This window comes from Amia ocellicauda, chromosome 18, assembly GCF_036373705.1.
Source record: "Amia ocellicauda isolate fAmiCal2 chromosome 18, fAmiCal2.hap1, whole genome shotgun sequence".
Classification (NCBI taxonomy): Eukaryota; Metazoa; Chordata; class Actinopteri; order Amiiformes; family Amiidae; genus Amia; species Amia ocellicauda.
The window spans coordinates 9213738-9226815 of NC_089867.1; the positions used below are offsets into that span (position 1 = coordinate 9213738).

General features: G+C 40.4%; 1 protein-coding gene across 9 annotated transcripts in view; it reads left to right on the forward strand.

Annotated features, from left to right (window-relative positions):
* Positions 1 to 13078, forward strand: part of triob (trio Rho guanine nucleotide exchange factor b) — a 148360-nt gene that overhangs the window by 119998 nt on the left and 15284 nt on the right. For all 9 annotated transcript variants that reach the window (XM_066690422.1, XM_066690427.1, XM_066690426.1 and 6 more), the window contains 3 exons: positions 477 to 720; positions 9896 to 10188; positions 11085 to 11255. In XM_066690422.1, the coding sequence (XP_066546519.1) occupies positions 477 to 720; positions 9896 to 10188; positions 11085 to 11255 (708 nt within the window). The remainder of the gene's footprint in view (positions 1 to 476; positions 721 to 9895; positions 10189 to 11084; positions 11256 to 13078) is intronic.

The following is a 13078-nucleotide window of genomic DNA, read 5'->3' on the forward strand; positions in this document are numbered from 1 at the left end:
ATACTTGTACATAAATGTCTTTTTTATGCCTTCATCATGATCTTTTCTGTTATTGAGAGTGAGTAGGCCTTTTTTATATACAAATTACAAAGTCAAAAACTAAAATGGAAAACCTTCCATTCTAATAAATCAATAAATAAAAAAGTACCGTACTTTTTAACCAGCTGGTGTAAAGTTCCTATGGAAAAACCTTGTCTGAGGGAAATTATACAAGTTTTGTCAATTTTCAATGTTCCCAGGGACAAAGACAACTACATCAAACCATGGAAAAGCTTTGCCTTACGTTTCCTGTTAGAGATTGGCGCATAGTCATGTGTCTGGATGCCAGCTCATTGTCTGTTCCTAGACTGGGGAGAAGAAAGAGTGCCTATTTGATCACACACACATCATTAAAATGTCTGCTTTTGAACTGAGTTACAGTCCTACATGAAATAACTAACATCTTTTTCTTTTTTTTCTCCTCCCTCTCCCTCAAGCTGTCTGGTGGCTGTGAGCTAACAGTGGTCATCCATGACTTCATGGCCAGCAATAGCAACGAGCTGACGGTCCGCAGAGGCCAGACCGTGGAGGTGCTGGAGAGGCCCCACGACAAGCCCGACTGGTGCCTGGTGAGGACCACTGACCGTTCCCCGGCCGCCGAGGGCCTGGTCCCCTGCAGCACCCTGTGCATCGCCCACTCACGCAGCAGCATGGAGATGGAGGGCATCTTTAACCACAAAGGTAAGAGCTCTGATATGTGCAGGAAAGCCTTGGAGCACCGGGGCTATGTTGAAGCTTGTTTTTGGGCGGCTACTCCATCTCTGGAGACAGCTAAGGTTGGATGTGGTTTTGAAAAATGGCAATAGGTGTTGCTGAGGGGAGACACTTCACCTTTTTCTTGTTAGTAGTCACAGCAGTAGTCTGTTGATGATTCATGTGCTCTTCCCGAACCAGATGGTGTTCCCAGTCAAAATAATAGGCAAAGGTAGTTTTTGGTTTAATTTTAGCGAGGGTGTTATTCTCAGACACCTTTCAGAAGCTCAGGGAATACAGTAGACGTCTTAATAAAAGGTGAAAGCACATTCAGCTGTTTCCTCTTTTACTAAATGCCTCCTCAGAACAGCATCTGTGTGCAGACGGACCGAAGGGCTGTTAAACGCTTTGGCACGTCCTCCTCGGCCTATTTATTTTCCCTGATTTATTTTGCTCCCGGTCTGCCATCAGACGGAATAATATAGCCTTCCCTTCTCATTGTTTGAACTTTGTCTCAAACTCTGCGGTGACTTGAAATGAGATCAGAGTTACCGGGATCAAAATCCTGGCCTCATAACAGATTCCTGACCCCTTATCTTCTCCTCTGTTGCTCCCAGGAAAAAGGTCTCTGATATCTAATAGGTTTATTTTGCTGCCAGATTTTACTTTCCACAGCTGAGCAGGGAAGCCATGAGAATGTGTAATGCACTGCTGTTTCCATGATAAAAGACATAAACAAAAAACAAAGACCCTTTCTCTTTTTCTGTGTTGCTCGTCTGTCCTAGAGGCTGACATCATTGGCTGCAGAGCTTTTGTGACGCAATTACAAATAATTACAAATAATAATTTAAAAAAAGTGTTATTTCTTCCCTGGATTTTATTCTTAAAAGTAGCATGTTATAACCTTACAATTTCTCTGTGGTTTGTTTTTGTTTCGTTATAACTAGCCTGTTATGGAAAAGAAAAGAGCCTGTTAAATTAGTTGTGGGTCATTCTTCCATTGTTGGTAGAAAATAGTCTTAAGAGAATCAGTAAACTCTCAAATTTACTTTCTCTTATATATAATCATGCTTGTTAGTAATATTTGAGAGCGGAAATCATAGATCTCTCAAAGATTCCCCGATGCTGCTTGGTTGTATCTCTTAGTGAGGTTTACTAGAACAACAACTTAAGTGGTGTTTGCTTTCATACAGCTGTGCCGCCTGAATAGAAAAGAGCTGTACCGATGTCTGTAATCTTCAGCATTCACAGTCTCAACATAGAGATCACTTCTTTTCTTGCTTCTTCTGTTAGCAATTGTTCAGTGGTCTAAGCACCTATTTTGTAGAACCCCATTCACTAAAATGGAATAAAGCTCCATGTACGTACACAGGCACTTACACATTTGTTTTGCGTGACTGGTTTTAAGGGGAAAAACAAGTCTTTATTGAATCAAGAAGGCTCCTTAAGCAGAAACTGAGTTGTCATCAAAGGATTGTGTGTGTGTGCCTCTGGTGTTTGTGTTGTGGTTTGGTTGGCACAGTGGGCAGCCCATTCTGCTGAAGTCATGGGTGTGGGTGTCTGCCATTCCCTCCTTGATGAGTAGGCCTTTTATTCACTTGAACCACCCAGACTCAAAAGAAAATGAGCGCTCGACAGCACTGAGCTTCGAAAGCTTCAGACTCTAGACATATACTTTACAAAAAGGAAGGGGTCCCTTTGTTCTGCTTGGTTTCATCTATATAACCTTTTAACCCTTGGATTTCCATTGATTTTAATAATTTTAGGCTTTGCATTTTACTTTTAATTGTAGTGACAATAAAGGTTTGCCTCTACATTGATCAGACATCAGAGATAGGATCATGTTAAAAGACTGCCAACCAATCGTGACACACAAATAATGTCATTACTTTAAACTTGCATACAGTGAAATGCAGGATTGAGAGAGTCCACAATCTCTTGTATGGCAGTTGTGCAGTCTCCATCGAAAACATGCCCGTGTGTTGCTCAGAAAGTGGCACTGTCAGCCTCTCCCTGTGGCCTTGACCCAGCCAACCTGGAGAAGGAAAAACTCTGGAGAAACAGGCAGGCCTTTGTGTGGGAATTTTCAATACCCAGAAACTGGATCCCGTTTGAATACAGCTAAAGTGGTCCTGAGGAAACTTGTACAAATAAGCCTGTGATTGTTTACATTGTCAGAAATGTGTAATTTTGTAAAATGTCAACTGGAGAGTAAGTTTAATGATCTGTGCATAAGAAAAATACTATTTCAAGCCTTTTCTTTAAAATTACCTGTAATGTTGAAAGAAACAGGCACATGGGAAATGCCGGTTCTAATTTCTAACCTCTTGTAAGTAATGCTGAAATACAAAACTAAATCCCAAAGCATGAGAGGGCATGAAGGCCACATTCAAATCTCTTATTGAATAACTTGGATAATTCAGAAGAGTATAAGACCTTATAAATACACAAGATAGAAAAATATCACGTACATTTTTACTTTAAAAGCTATGGTAATATTCTTCATCAAGAGAATTATATTCTGTAATAAATTAATCGAGTATAACAAACAATTCTGCTGTTGACTTTCAGAAAAAAAGATATACCGACACACCCCTCAAAAAAGACTGTAACCTAAGCCTTCAAGTGTTGTTTTTGTGAGGGTTAAAACTCTTGCCCCGCTACTCCACACACTACGGTAGAGTGCAACTTCTGCTTCCAAATATTCCCTGGTGGGAGGCTGGGCCTTGGAGCAGTGCTCTCAAAAATTAGGGAAGGAGAGCATCCTTGACTCAGAGCGACCAACGCGCAGCTGGGGTCTGACTGCAGGAACTTTCTTCTCAAGCCAACAGCCACTGTCCTACTTAGCAAATATAACACATTATTTACTTACTTTACTACGATACACTATTTTTTTCCCCTTGTTTTCTTGGAAAGGAAGTATAAGGAGGTTCTTAAATAGCATTTGAAAGTTTCTCATGTTTTAATTTGTGAACACTGCTGATGGCTAATGGAATACAGTCACTCCTTGCGGCGAGTTCTGCTTTCCATATGAATCCACCTTCCGGACACACAGACAACTGCAAGTTCTGGATTCTTGATCTTGGTATGTGAGGGAGAAATACACTTGCATGATTAGTGCTGATTTTTCATTTCCATCCTTCTACTTGCACACTTTTAATCTCCTGTTTTCTTTACTTTCTTTGCTATGTTTATTTGTTTTTCTCTTAAGCAAATGTACCATTATTATGATAATGATTGTTCTTGCAATTTTCCACTGTATTTTGCAAATTTGTTATTTTTTGTTTGGTAATTGCGGTATTATTGACTTAACAAAACTTCAAATTATTTTCTCCTCAAGTGCAGAGAATCTCTAACAAATAGCTTTTACATTTCTGCCTTTGGTTCTGCAATTAGGCTTTGCATTAAATAGCTTGTAGTTACACTTTGGTGAAGTACACTAGCTAACAAAAGACTATACTCGCAATATAATCTGTCTGAACATGTCCCGGGACTTTTCTCAATGTTCTGATTCAGTTACTAAAACGGTCTGGCTCCTTTACTGCAGTATAATCAAGGTGATATGGTTTATAAAGGAAATTATAGCATGTTGTGAACCGCACCCCACCATAGCATTTAGGTACATTTTTTCACAATCAACACTGTCACTTTGAAGTAAAGATGGCAAACCCCCTGGGATCAGAGCGGCACAAAGTGAATTCCTGGCATTTTCTCCTACATCTTCAGACCTGTAGAATAGAGGAGGTTCCATGGAAATCCATTTCCTTCAAAGCAATGGACAACCCTGAAGAGATTAAAGACCTTCCTAATTCTTCTCTGGAACCCAAGGAAAATTCCCCACATTCTTCGGTCGTGACTCTTCCAGTTGAGTGCTGAGAAAAATGTTTACATCCATGACCTTCCACCACTCAAAGGCTATCGAGACATCCCCTACCTCATTAATTTCCACTTGGTTTGTTTTGAAGGGATTCTTACAGCATCTGCTTAGTTTTTTTTGTAGATTGATGTTCAATAATGCCATTGGTTTTCTACTAAAAGAAAACAAAACTATACAAATGTATAAGAATTTCTTACATTTTCTTAGCGGGATAATGCATCAATGCAGCAATCAAATAATAGTAATAAAAAAACCAACACAATAAATTAAGTCACAGTGTAAGATAATTTATACCTAGAATGCCATCCCCCCTCCTCAGTTGTTTTTGTTTTATGAAGCCTTTAAGATTGGAACATGAACAAAATCGCGGTCTGCATTGATGCTCTGGATTACTGATGAGAGCACAGGGTTAAAGTATTTCTCGGTGTATTGTTCTCTTATATGGAATTATCTCCAGATGTGTCTTTGCACCCCTGGTAGGAGGTTAATGGTCCCTCCTGTACTTAATGTGTACAGCGATATGCTCTGTGCAGCAGGGCAGCCATGCTTTGCGTTTGTCCACCGGGACCTGACGCCTCTCCTTTTCCCATTATTGTTGATGGAAGAAGGCCAGCTCCCCTAATCGAATTACAGAAAATACACCCTCTGTCTGAGGAGAAAGTTGAATGAATCGTTACATGAGTCTTGATATTAACACGGTCCTGTGTGTATTATGAAGATCTGACGGGTTTATAGTAAGCAAATTGTGCTAATATATGTTCTCATATGTTTTGCCCAGATGTCTGAACCCGTGTGATACTTAAATGCTAACAAAGAATGAAATCAAAACTCAGATTAGTGTGTTTGGAAGCCCTTAACAGTATTTAAGGGTATTTATCTTGGGAATGTTATTCATTTTATGGCTGAGGACAGATGAAGTCAGGGCACTTCCACATAGGGTGTATTATGTGACACCCTGAAGTACTGATCACAGCAGAAGCTTCATACCTCAAGGGCCTGGAAACTAAAGTTCGAAGACCTCACACGGGGGCTTACGGAGGTTATTTGAAACCTTGAGAAAAAACTAAAGGAACCTCTGTCCTTGTAATGTTGAAATGCTATATTTTACGCACTGGGAGCTAATATTAACCAGACTGAGACAAACGTTGACCAGCATCAGTTGGACCAGTATCTCGGAGCTAAAACCAAGCAGAAGTTGTTGAACCAGAAGGGACTCTATGATTCACAGCTGAGATCCCGTGGTTGAGTTAAGAATGGCAGAGAGGACTTGACCCAGGACTTGCATTGGTGTCCTAACTCAGCCATGTGACACAACGTTCAGTGTTCAGGAGGAACAACGGGAGATTCTTGTGGCGTTTGGTCAGATGAGATTCCTGGGGTACGGTGTGAAAGCCCAGACTGCGGGCAGGAACACACAGGAATGCAGCCAACCAACACGGCTCCAACACGCCTGGTTCTCCTCAATTTAGTAGCATTTTTCACTTTTTTTTTTTTGTGTGTAAATCTGGAGTGTTGGACTTTTGCTTATTCTGTTCATTTTCTTGTTCGGAAACAACTATTTTTAACTGCATGTTGCTGATCCAGTTTGCTTGAGATAAATGTGAACATAATTTATAATATGTTGCCTAAAAGCAGCCATTTCTGTGTGGTTTTCTGCATTGCTGGCGTGTCGATCAATTCCTTATGCGCTGAACAGCAGCCAAAGTTGTTTATCTTTTCCCAGGCTCCTTACCTTCCCCCGATCTCCAGCTTGTCTTGTTAACAGAAACCCTTGAGCCGCAGAGAGCGATATCTTTTGGCACACACCATTCCTCCAACATTCTCACCTCCTCACTTGGCACTCTTTGGTGTAATCTTGTGAGAGGAACACAAGTCTGGGTTTATGCTCACTCTGCAGCTGTCAGGAGAAAACAAGTTTCCATTTTCCGTGTATGTTAAAACCAGATCGTCCTCATTTGCTTTGTAACAGTGCATGAGTGTCAGTGCAGGCTGTCGAGATTCATTTTAACTTCATCATGTAATCAATACTCATTAAATGTGTGGAATTTCTTTTCACTTATGTCAAACTGTCATTGACATCACTTAACACTCCGCAATATATTCTCCTTTGACCAAATTCATGCAAGAAAAGTTTCCTTATACTCTAGAGCATGTGTGCCTTGTGCTGTGTGTTGGAAGGAAACTTCAGCACTGTCCGCAATGTGAAATTCAGTCAATAATTTGTGTGTGGACTTCTTGGAAGCAGTGTGATGGGAATATTTGGAGCAAAGGTATTGCCACAGAGCTGCACAAAATGTGTTTTGTACCGAAAGGGGATGGATCTGTTTTCAGACATGCCACAGGTGGGAGTTAAATCCCCACTTCACTTCGCCCTGCTATTAAAATGCCTCCGAGGGAACAGAGCCCGCAGTGTTCAGAGTCCACTCTCCCAGGTCGGGTCCACTCTCACCCAGCCTACCCCAACACGGCACAGCTTACCACGAAGACCGGGGTGGGGAAGGATTTGAGAATGAAGCCAAAACAAACCTCAAACCCTTTAACTGTTTAACTTAGTTTTAGCAGCAGTGATCCATAAATAACCAGCATCAATCAGAAAGTATAACATTGGATTAGGTTTATTGGTTTTTAGTAGGAAACAAGGTAGAAGGGTGTTATTGCACGAAATGTGAGTCCTGCAAACCGAAGCCAGTGCAGATGAATTTTGCTGTTTCAAACTGTAAAAGTCCATAGAACAACTGTTAGTGTTTTTAGTTTTTTTCCCCAGGATACCTTTTCATAACTTTTCATAGCATAGGTTTACATCTTGTTTTGTTGTTTGCTCACTCAACATATGCCTACTAAGTATTTCCATTGTTACTGCTATGTTAGGCCGTCATTTAAACATTTCTATTTTGGATTTTCTCTTGCTTGATATAATCAAAGCTTAATTTTTTTATTTCGGTGGGAGGTTTTGTTTAGTTTTAATTCTGTGCACGTAATCTTACCCTACATTCTTCAGCTCCGAACGAACACGTGGCCTTCATCATATTGCTTCTTTCTAGATATAGGTCTCTCTAAGCCAGTGAAACTAATGCATGCTGTAATTAATTAGCTTCAACCCAATTTCCCGTGATAAAAGCACTTGTGGGTCACCGACCTCTTTCCCCTTGGATTTGTGTAGTAAGGAGTTTCGCAAAGCCCACTAAATCACTTTACAAAGATGTTAAATGTGATCAAGATTGTGAAACTGCATTTATTTTCACATTTAAACTCATGTATACATTTAAACACTGCAGCTGGGAGCAAGTTAGTTATTTTTTATTCCCAGAATTTGATATTGAGCATTTATCCATGACTTATACATATTTGTTAGAGTGCACAGTTTACCACTAATCCTTGAATTTAAATGTGACCACAAGACACGTTCAGCTTGAGAGTGAGAGCTCTTTCTTTGTGGATTTACTTGAGGTGGCAGCTGTACGCTTAGTTCATTGGATCAGCCTGATTTAGTACATTCTGCCCTGAAATGCGAAGTTCAATTAAAAGCCATTGCTTCCCCCTGCCTGAACGGTCTAGTCTTATTATTGAGCTGCTACTTGTAGTCACGTATCAGGGTCATGAACTTCTAGCTGGTGATCAAGAAAGAAAATGGCGAATGATTTTCTTACAAATATGTATATTTCTAAAAAGAAGTTTGGTTTTATGTTTTAGCTTCGTATTTTTTCATTTTGTTCAGCTAAAAGTGTAGAGAAATGAAGTGTAGATACAAGAATCAAGAGTGTGTTCTAGCAGGGCTTATTTCAGTCTCATTTATTTCCCCGCTGCATAAGGTGGGATGTTAACAGGCTTTAGTAAACTGTGAAAAGCAGCAGCCCAATGTTGTTTCACTTGTACTCTGTGTGAACTGTGACTTCATCAGGGGACACTCGCCGGGGGAGCGACAGACTGAGGTCATCTGACTCCGCCTGAGTTTAGTTCATGGAAGAGTGACTGGCCTGGTTTAATGGTTTATATTAGGGGAGGGGGGCGACCAGCTGCAAAAGCAATGTATCTTTCATATCACTGTTTTATTTAACAGAAAAAAAAGGCTGTATTTTGTATTAAAAAGCATTGACTAGAGGGGTGTGCTGTACATGATGTTGTTGAAAAGGCACGCATCAACTGCATTGAGCAAAGAATCATTGTCCTCTGAGCCCTTGCATCCAATCAGCTTCTTAATTGTTAGATTGGTTTTGGCTATTATCAATGAAGGATTTCTTAGTTGGCTGTAGTACAATTCATCAGGAGAGTGGATTTGAATGGCCATGGGATGAACGGAGTTAACTACTTTTATTTTTTCATATCTTAAATGCTAATGTCAAACAAATGTCACTGCAGAAAGCTCATAAAATCTAAAGTAGGCCAAAGCGTTGTGTGTTTCTTTCAGATCGGGAAGGAATGTTGGAGCTTGTATGTCATTTGTTGACCTAAAGCAGATTTAGCAAAACTATAGTCATTGAAAAGTAACTGAATTCCTCACTGGGCAGTAAATCAATATGTACTCTGAAGCTGTAGATGAAATTGTAGGTTACAGAAGCTTATACTTTCAAACCAACTTAAGTTCAGCAAAGTGAAGAAAACTGGTGAAAGCATGTTCTAGAGAATTGAAAGTAATTTTGCATAATAGGCTGAAGTTTTTGTTTTAGTCTTTCAACACCAAGTTTATCTCACTGTCACTGAGGACATTTTTAATCAAAGACAAAGCAAGTTCTTGGCTTAACTTAAACTTATTCAGAAAGATGAGATGCTTCTGTGCTGTGGATGGAATCTGGTAAAGCTGCTTTATATTTTCCCATCTCTGTTTTGTGCGTTTGGCCACAGTTGAACAGATGTGTCCGTGTGTGGTGGAGGAAGTTTCCCAGGCTGACCTAAAGTTGGCGAACCTAAATCGATTCCTGTGGGAATTATCAGTGGGGGCAGTGTGACCTTTTACAGCCCACAGCTGACTCTGCTGCAGATACGCCAACATCAAGCACTCGGACAGGCTGTTAATCTCGGATACCTTTACTAGATCAAAGAGGGAGGAGAGCAGAGTGTATGGCTATAAGTAGATCAATGGTGACCTTGTTGTAGAGAATATTAAATGAAATCCGTACATAATTCATCACTATTTCGTGTGTAATTCTGGAGCTGTGTGCCCTGTTTTTTAATCAAGCCGACGGAAGTCTTAAGTGTAAAATCATATTGAAACTCTCAGCTGCTTTTTTTATTTTATTGTTTTCTTGCTATTTTGCACTGTATTCATTAAACGTTCTTCTCTGTCCTCAGACTCCCTCTCAGTGTCCAGCAACGATGCTAGCCCCCCGGCCTCGGTCACCTCCCTGCAGCCTCATGGGATTGGCTCCCAGAGCTCCCCCGGCCCCAAGCGTCCCGGCAACACGCTGCGGAAGTGGCTCACCAGCCCTGTGCGCCGCCTCAGCAGTGGGAAGGCCGACGGCCACGTCAAGAAGCTGGCCCACAAACACAAGAAGAGCCGAGATGTACGCAAGAGCGCAGATGCGGGCTCCCAGAAGGATTCGGACGACAGTGCCGCGACGCCACAGGATGAGACGGTGGAAGAGGTCAGTGAGAAGTCGACTGAGAGAGGAATGCATCTCATTTTCTGAGGGCAAGCAAGTGGTGTTTTAGCCATTGCTGGTCATCCATTTATAGTTCCTTCCATATCAACGAAAATAGATTGTCCTTGGGTGAGTTCTCAAGGTTTTGATTCATGATATATCCTTGGACTTCTCATCCGATTAGCCATCTCTAAAGAAACTAGATTTTGTTATCCCCACTTGTGCCAAATCTTTGCTCTTTTTTTTTTCTGTGCATGTGTTCCCAGAACAGAATTCAGATCACTATCTTTAATTAAAACCTTTAATGGTTAATCATTCCAATCCTTTTATACATATATGTATTTGATAAACTCCAAAATCCTGGTTTGCCATCAGATATTAATTAGATGCTCTTTTATGTTACCTAGATTGTTTTTTATGCTGTAGGATTTTTTTTTTTGCAGTGTTTTGTTCCATATGATTTGCATCTGTAGAAACGAGGGTATAGGATTTAGAAGAAAAGTCTCGTATGTGGTATTGTTTGAAACATCTAAGCATTGTTATGAAATAATGAACTAAAAGGCCTTTTATAAGCCTGAGACTGTGATGGAAAAGCTTATTTGGAATCTGAAGAGTGAACAAACACCTCAATCCTGTGGTGCAACTTTTATGGTGTTGCTAATTTAGTTTTTTTTTTAACGAGTACAATTCAAGGTGAACTCTTTCAAGAACAGCTCCTTTCCATAAATAGCAACAGAAAAATCACAGCCGAGTCTTCCTCTCCAGGAACCATGAACTTAGTTTACAGGGTGACATCCCCTCCCTGTTTCTGAGCTGCACAGTGATAGGTTGAAATATCCTGCACCTATCCTTCAATGTGTGGAACGCAAATGAAGAAGCCTCTTTCTGTTGCATTGCAGAGAGTGAGAAATGAAGGCCTTAGCAGCGGTACGCTGTCCAAGTCCTCGTCTTCAGGCATGCAGAGCTGCGGTGAGGAGGAGGGCGAGGAAGGAGCAGACTCTGTCCCTCTGCCACCACCCATGGCTATTCAACAGCACAGCCTCCTGCAGCCCGACTCGCAGGATGACAAGGTAAGCACATGGGTGGCACAGAGCCCTTAATGAGACCCTGCCTCAAAGAGACCTATTCCAAATGCTATGAGTGAGCGTCAGAGTGGCCAACTGTCTGGTCCCAGATTAAGATAATTCACTTGAAGAGCTGTCCAAACATGCTTCATGTCATTTTATAAATTACAAATAACGTCACGAACACACATTTAACAAAAAGGGAAATCATTGTCATTCCATACATTTTAATGTGCAGGGGTGATTTGGTTACGAAGTGGTGAATTGAGTTATAGGAACCATTTTCTTTGCCGATCCTATATCCCTGACTTAATCCACCAACTCGCCTCCAGCTAAATAGCATTCATGTTTATTTCTTCAAAAACAAAATTGGTTATGTTTAACAACTGGATGCTGTTGCTTTTGCTTTAATTTCAAAAAGACTTATGGTTTGCAATGTGATGAAAATATTTCAGTAATCTTCATTTTATGTTTTATTTTTCGCACTTCAGCCAGCACTCATGCTGTGCTTATTATGCAATATCCAGAGGAGCTCTAAAATAACCTCCATTACCTTACTTACAACTCCCAGACCGTAAAAAAAAATATATATATTACTACAGTGAAGTGTACATCAGAGGAGTTCATTGCAAACACAGATCACAAATCTTCATAACAGGGGCTAGCAGTTCATTTTTTTTGTTACAGAAACACTGCAAGGAAAACTGACATTTCTGACAGCTCTTTAAACATACATAAAACAAGTGGACATCAATAGGTGTCTGCCAAATAAGAGTGACATATTTCTATCTGTAACAGATTCACAATTCCTTTTTGGCACAGTTAAGGCACTGTAGGGATCTTTTTTTTTAAATTGTTTTCTACTGCTGTTCTCTCTAAGGTATTGGCCTACTAGGCTGTTGCATCATTGCAGTAAAAATATGTAGTTTTTATACAATTGTTTTGAGGAAACTTATTAAATATTAATTTAAATATTTTACAGTCTTCCAGTGATGTTACCGTGGGGTGTTTCAGGAAATAGTGTTGCAACTATTTATCTCCCCATTGCTCTGATCACCGTAGAAATAATTAATACAAAGAAGATTCCACTGAGACTCCTGGCCATGAGTTCATCATCACTGTATGTGTGTGCGTGTGCGCACTCTGGACATGTTACAGTTTGTGGGTTGAAAGTTACAATGAAAAACATGGCATAACTCTATAGGTGCTCTACAGACTTTCTCTGAAACTAATTTCTTTCTCTTTTTTTTTTCCGTAATTGTATTGTTTATCACAGCATTATGTTGATTTATGTTCTGTCTCTGTTTTATCTCAGTTCCCATACCTTTCCATTTAACGCCATCTTCCTCTCTGTGCTGCTCCTCTTGGTTTCACAAACTTGTTTTCTCGTCAGTGATAATTTAGATTGCCCTAACCCTCCCAACCACCCACCCACCCGCCTCCTTTTAGTTGATTTGTTTATCATAGTAGCTTTTATTTGAAGGATTTAATTTGTGGTTCCCACTAAAAACTATCCTTTTCTGTAGAAACTTTGTGGTTGGACTGGGATGTTTCACAAGAGACATAATACCCCTCTTTCTGTTTCTGGTAGACTTTCTTCAGAATCCCTCCTTCAAATACATGAGATTGTTGCCTGAAAATTCCCTGTCTACTGCAGTTCTCGAGTATTTAACGGCACATGACATGTGATACAGAATCATGTGCCTCACAATTACTCTGCTTGGTGCCCCCTCTACCTACCCAGACTCCCTTACTGTTGACTACCATTATCCATACTAGCCTTTAATGGGCATCAAATAGCTGGCGAGGCCAGAGACCACCATTAATCG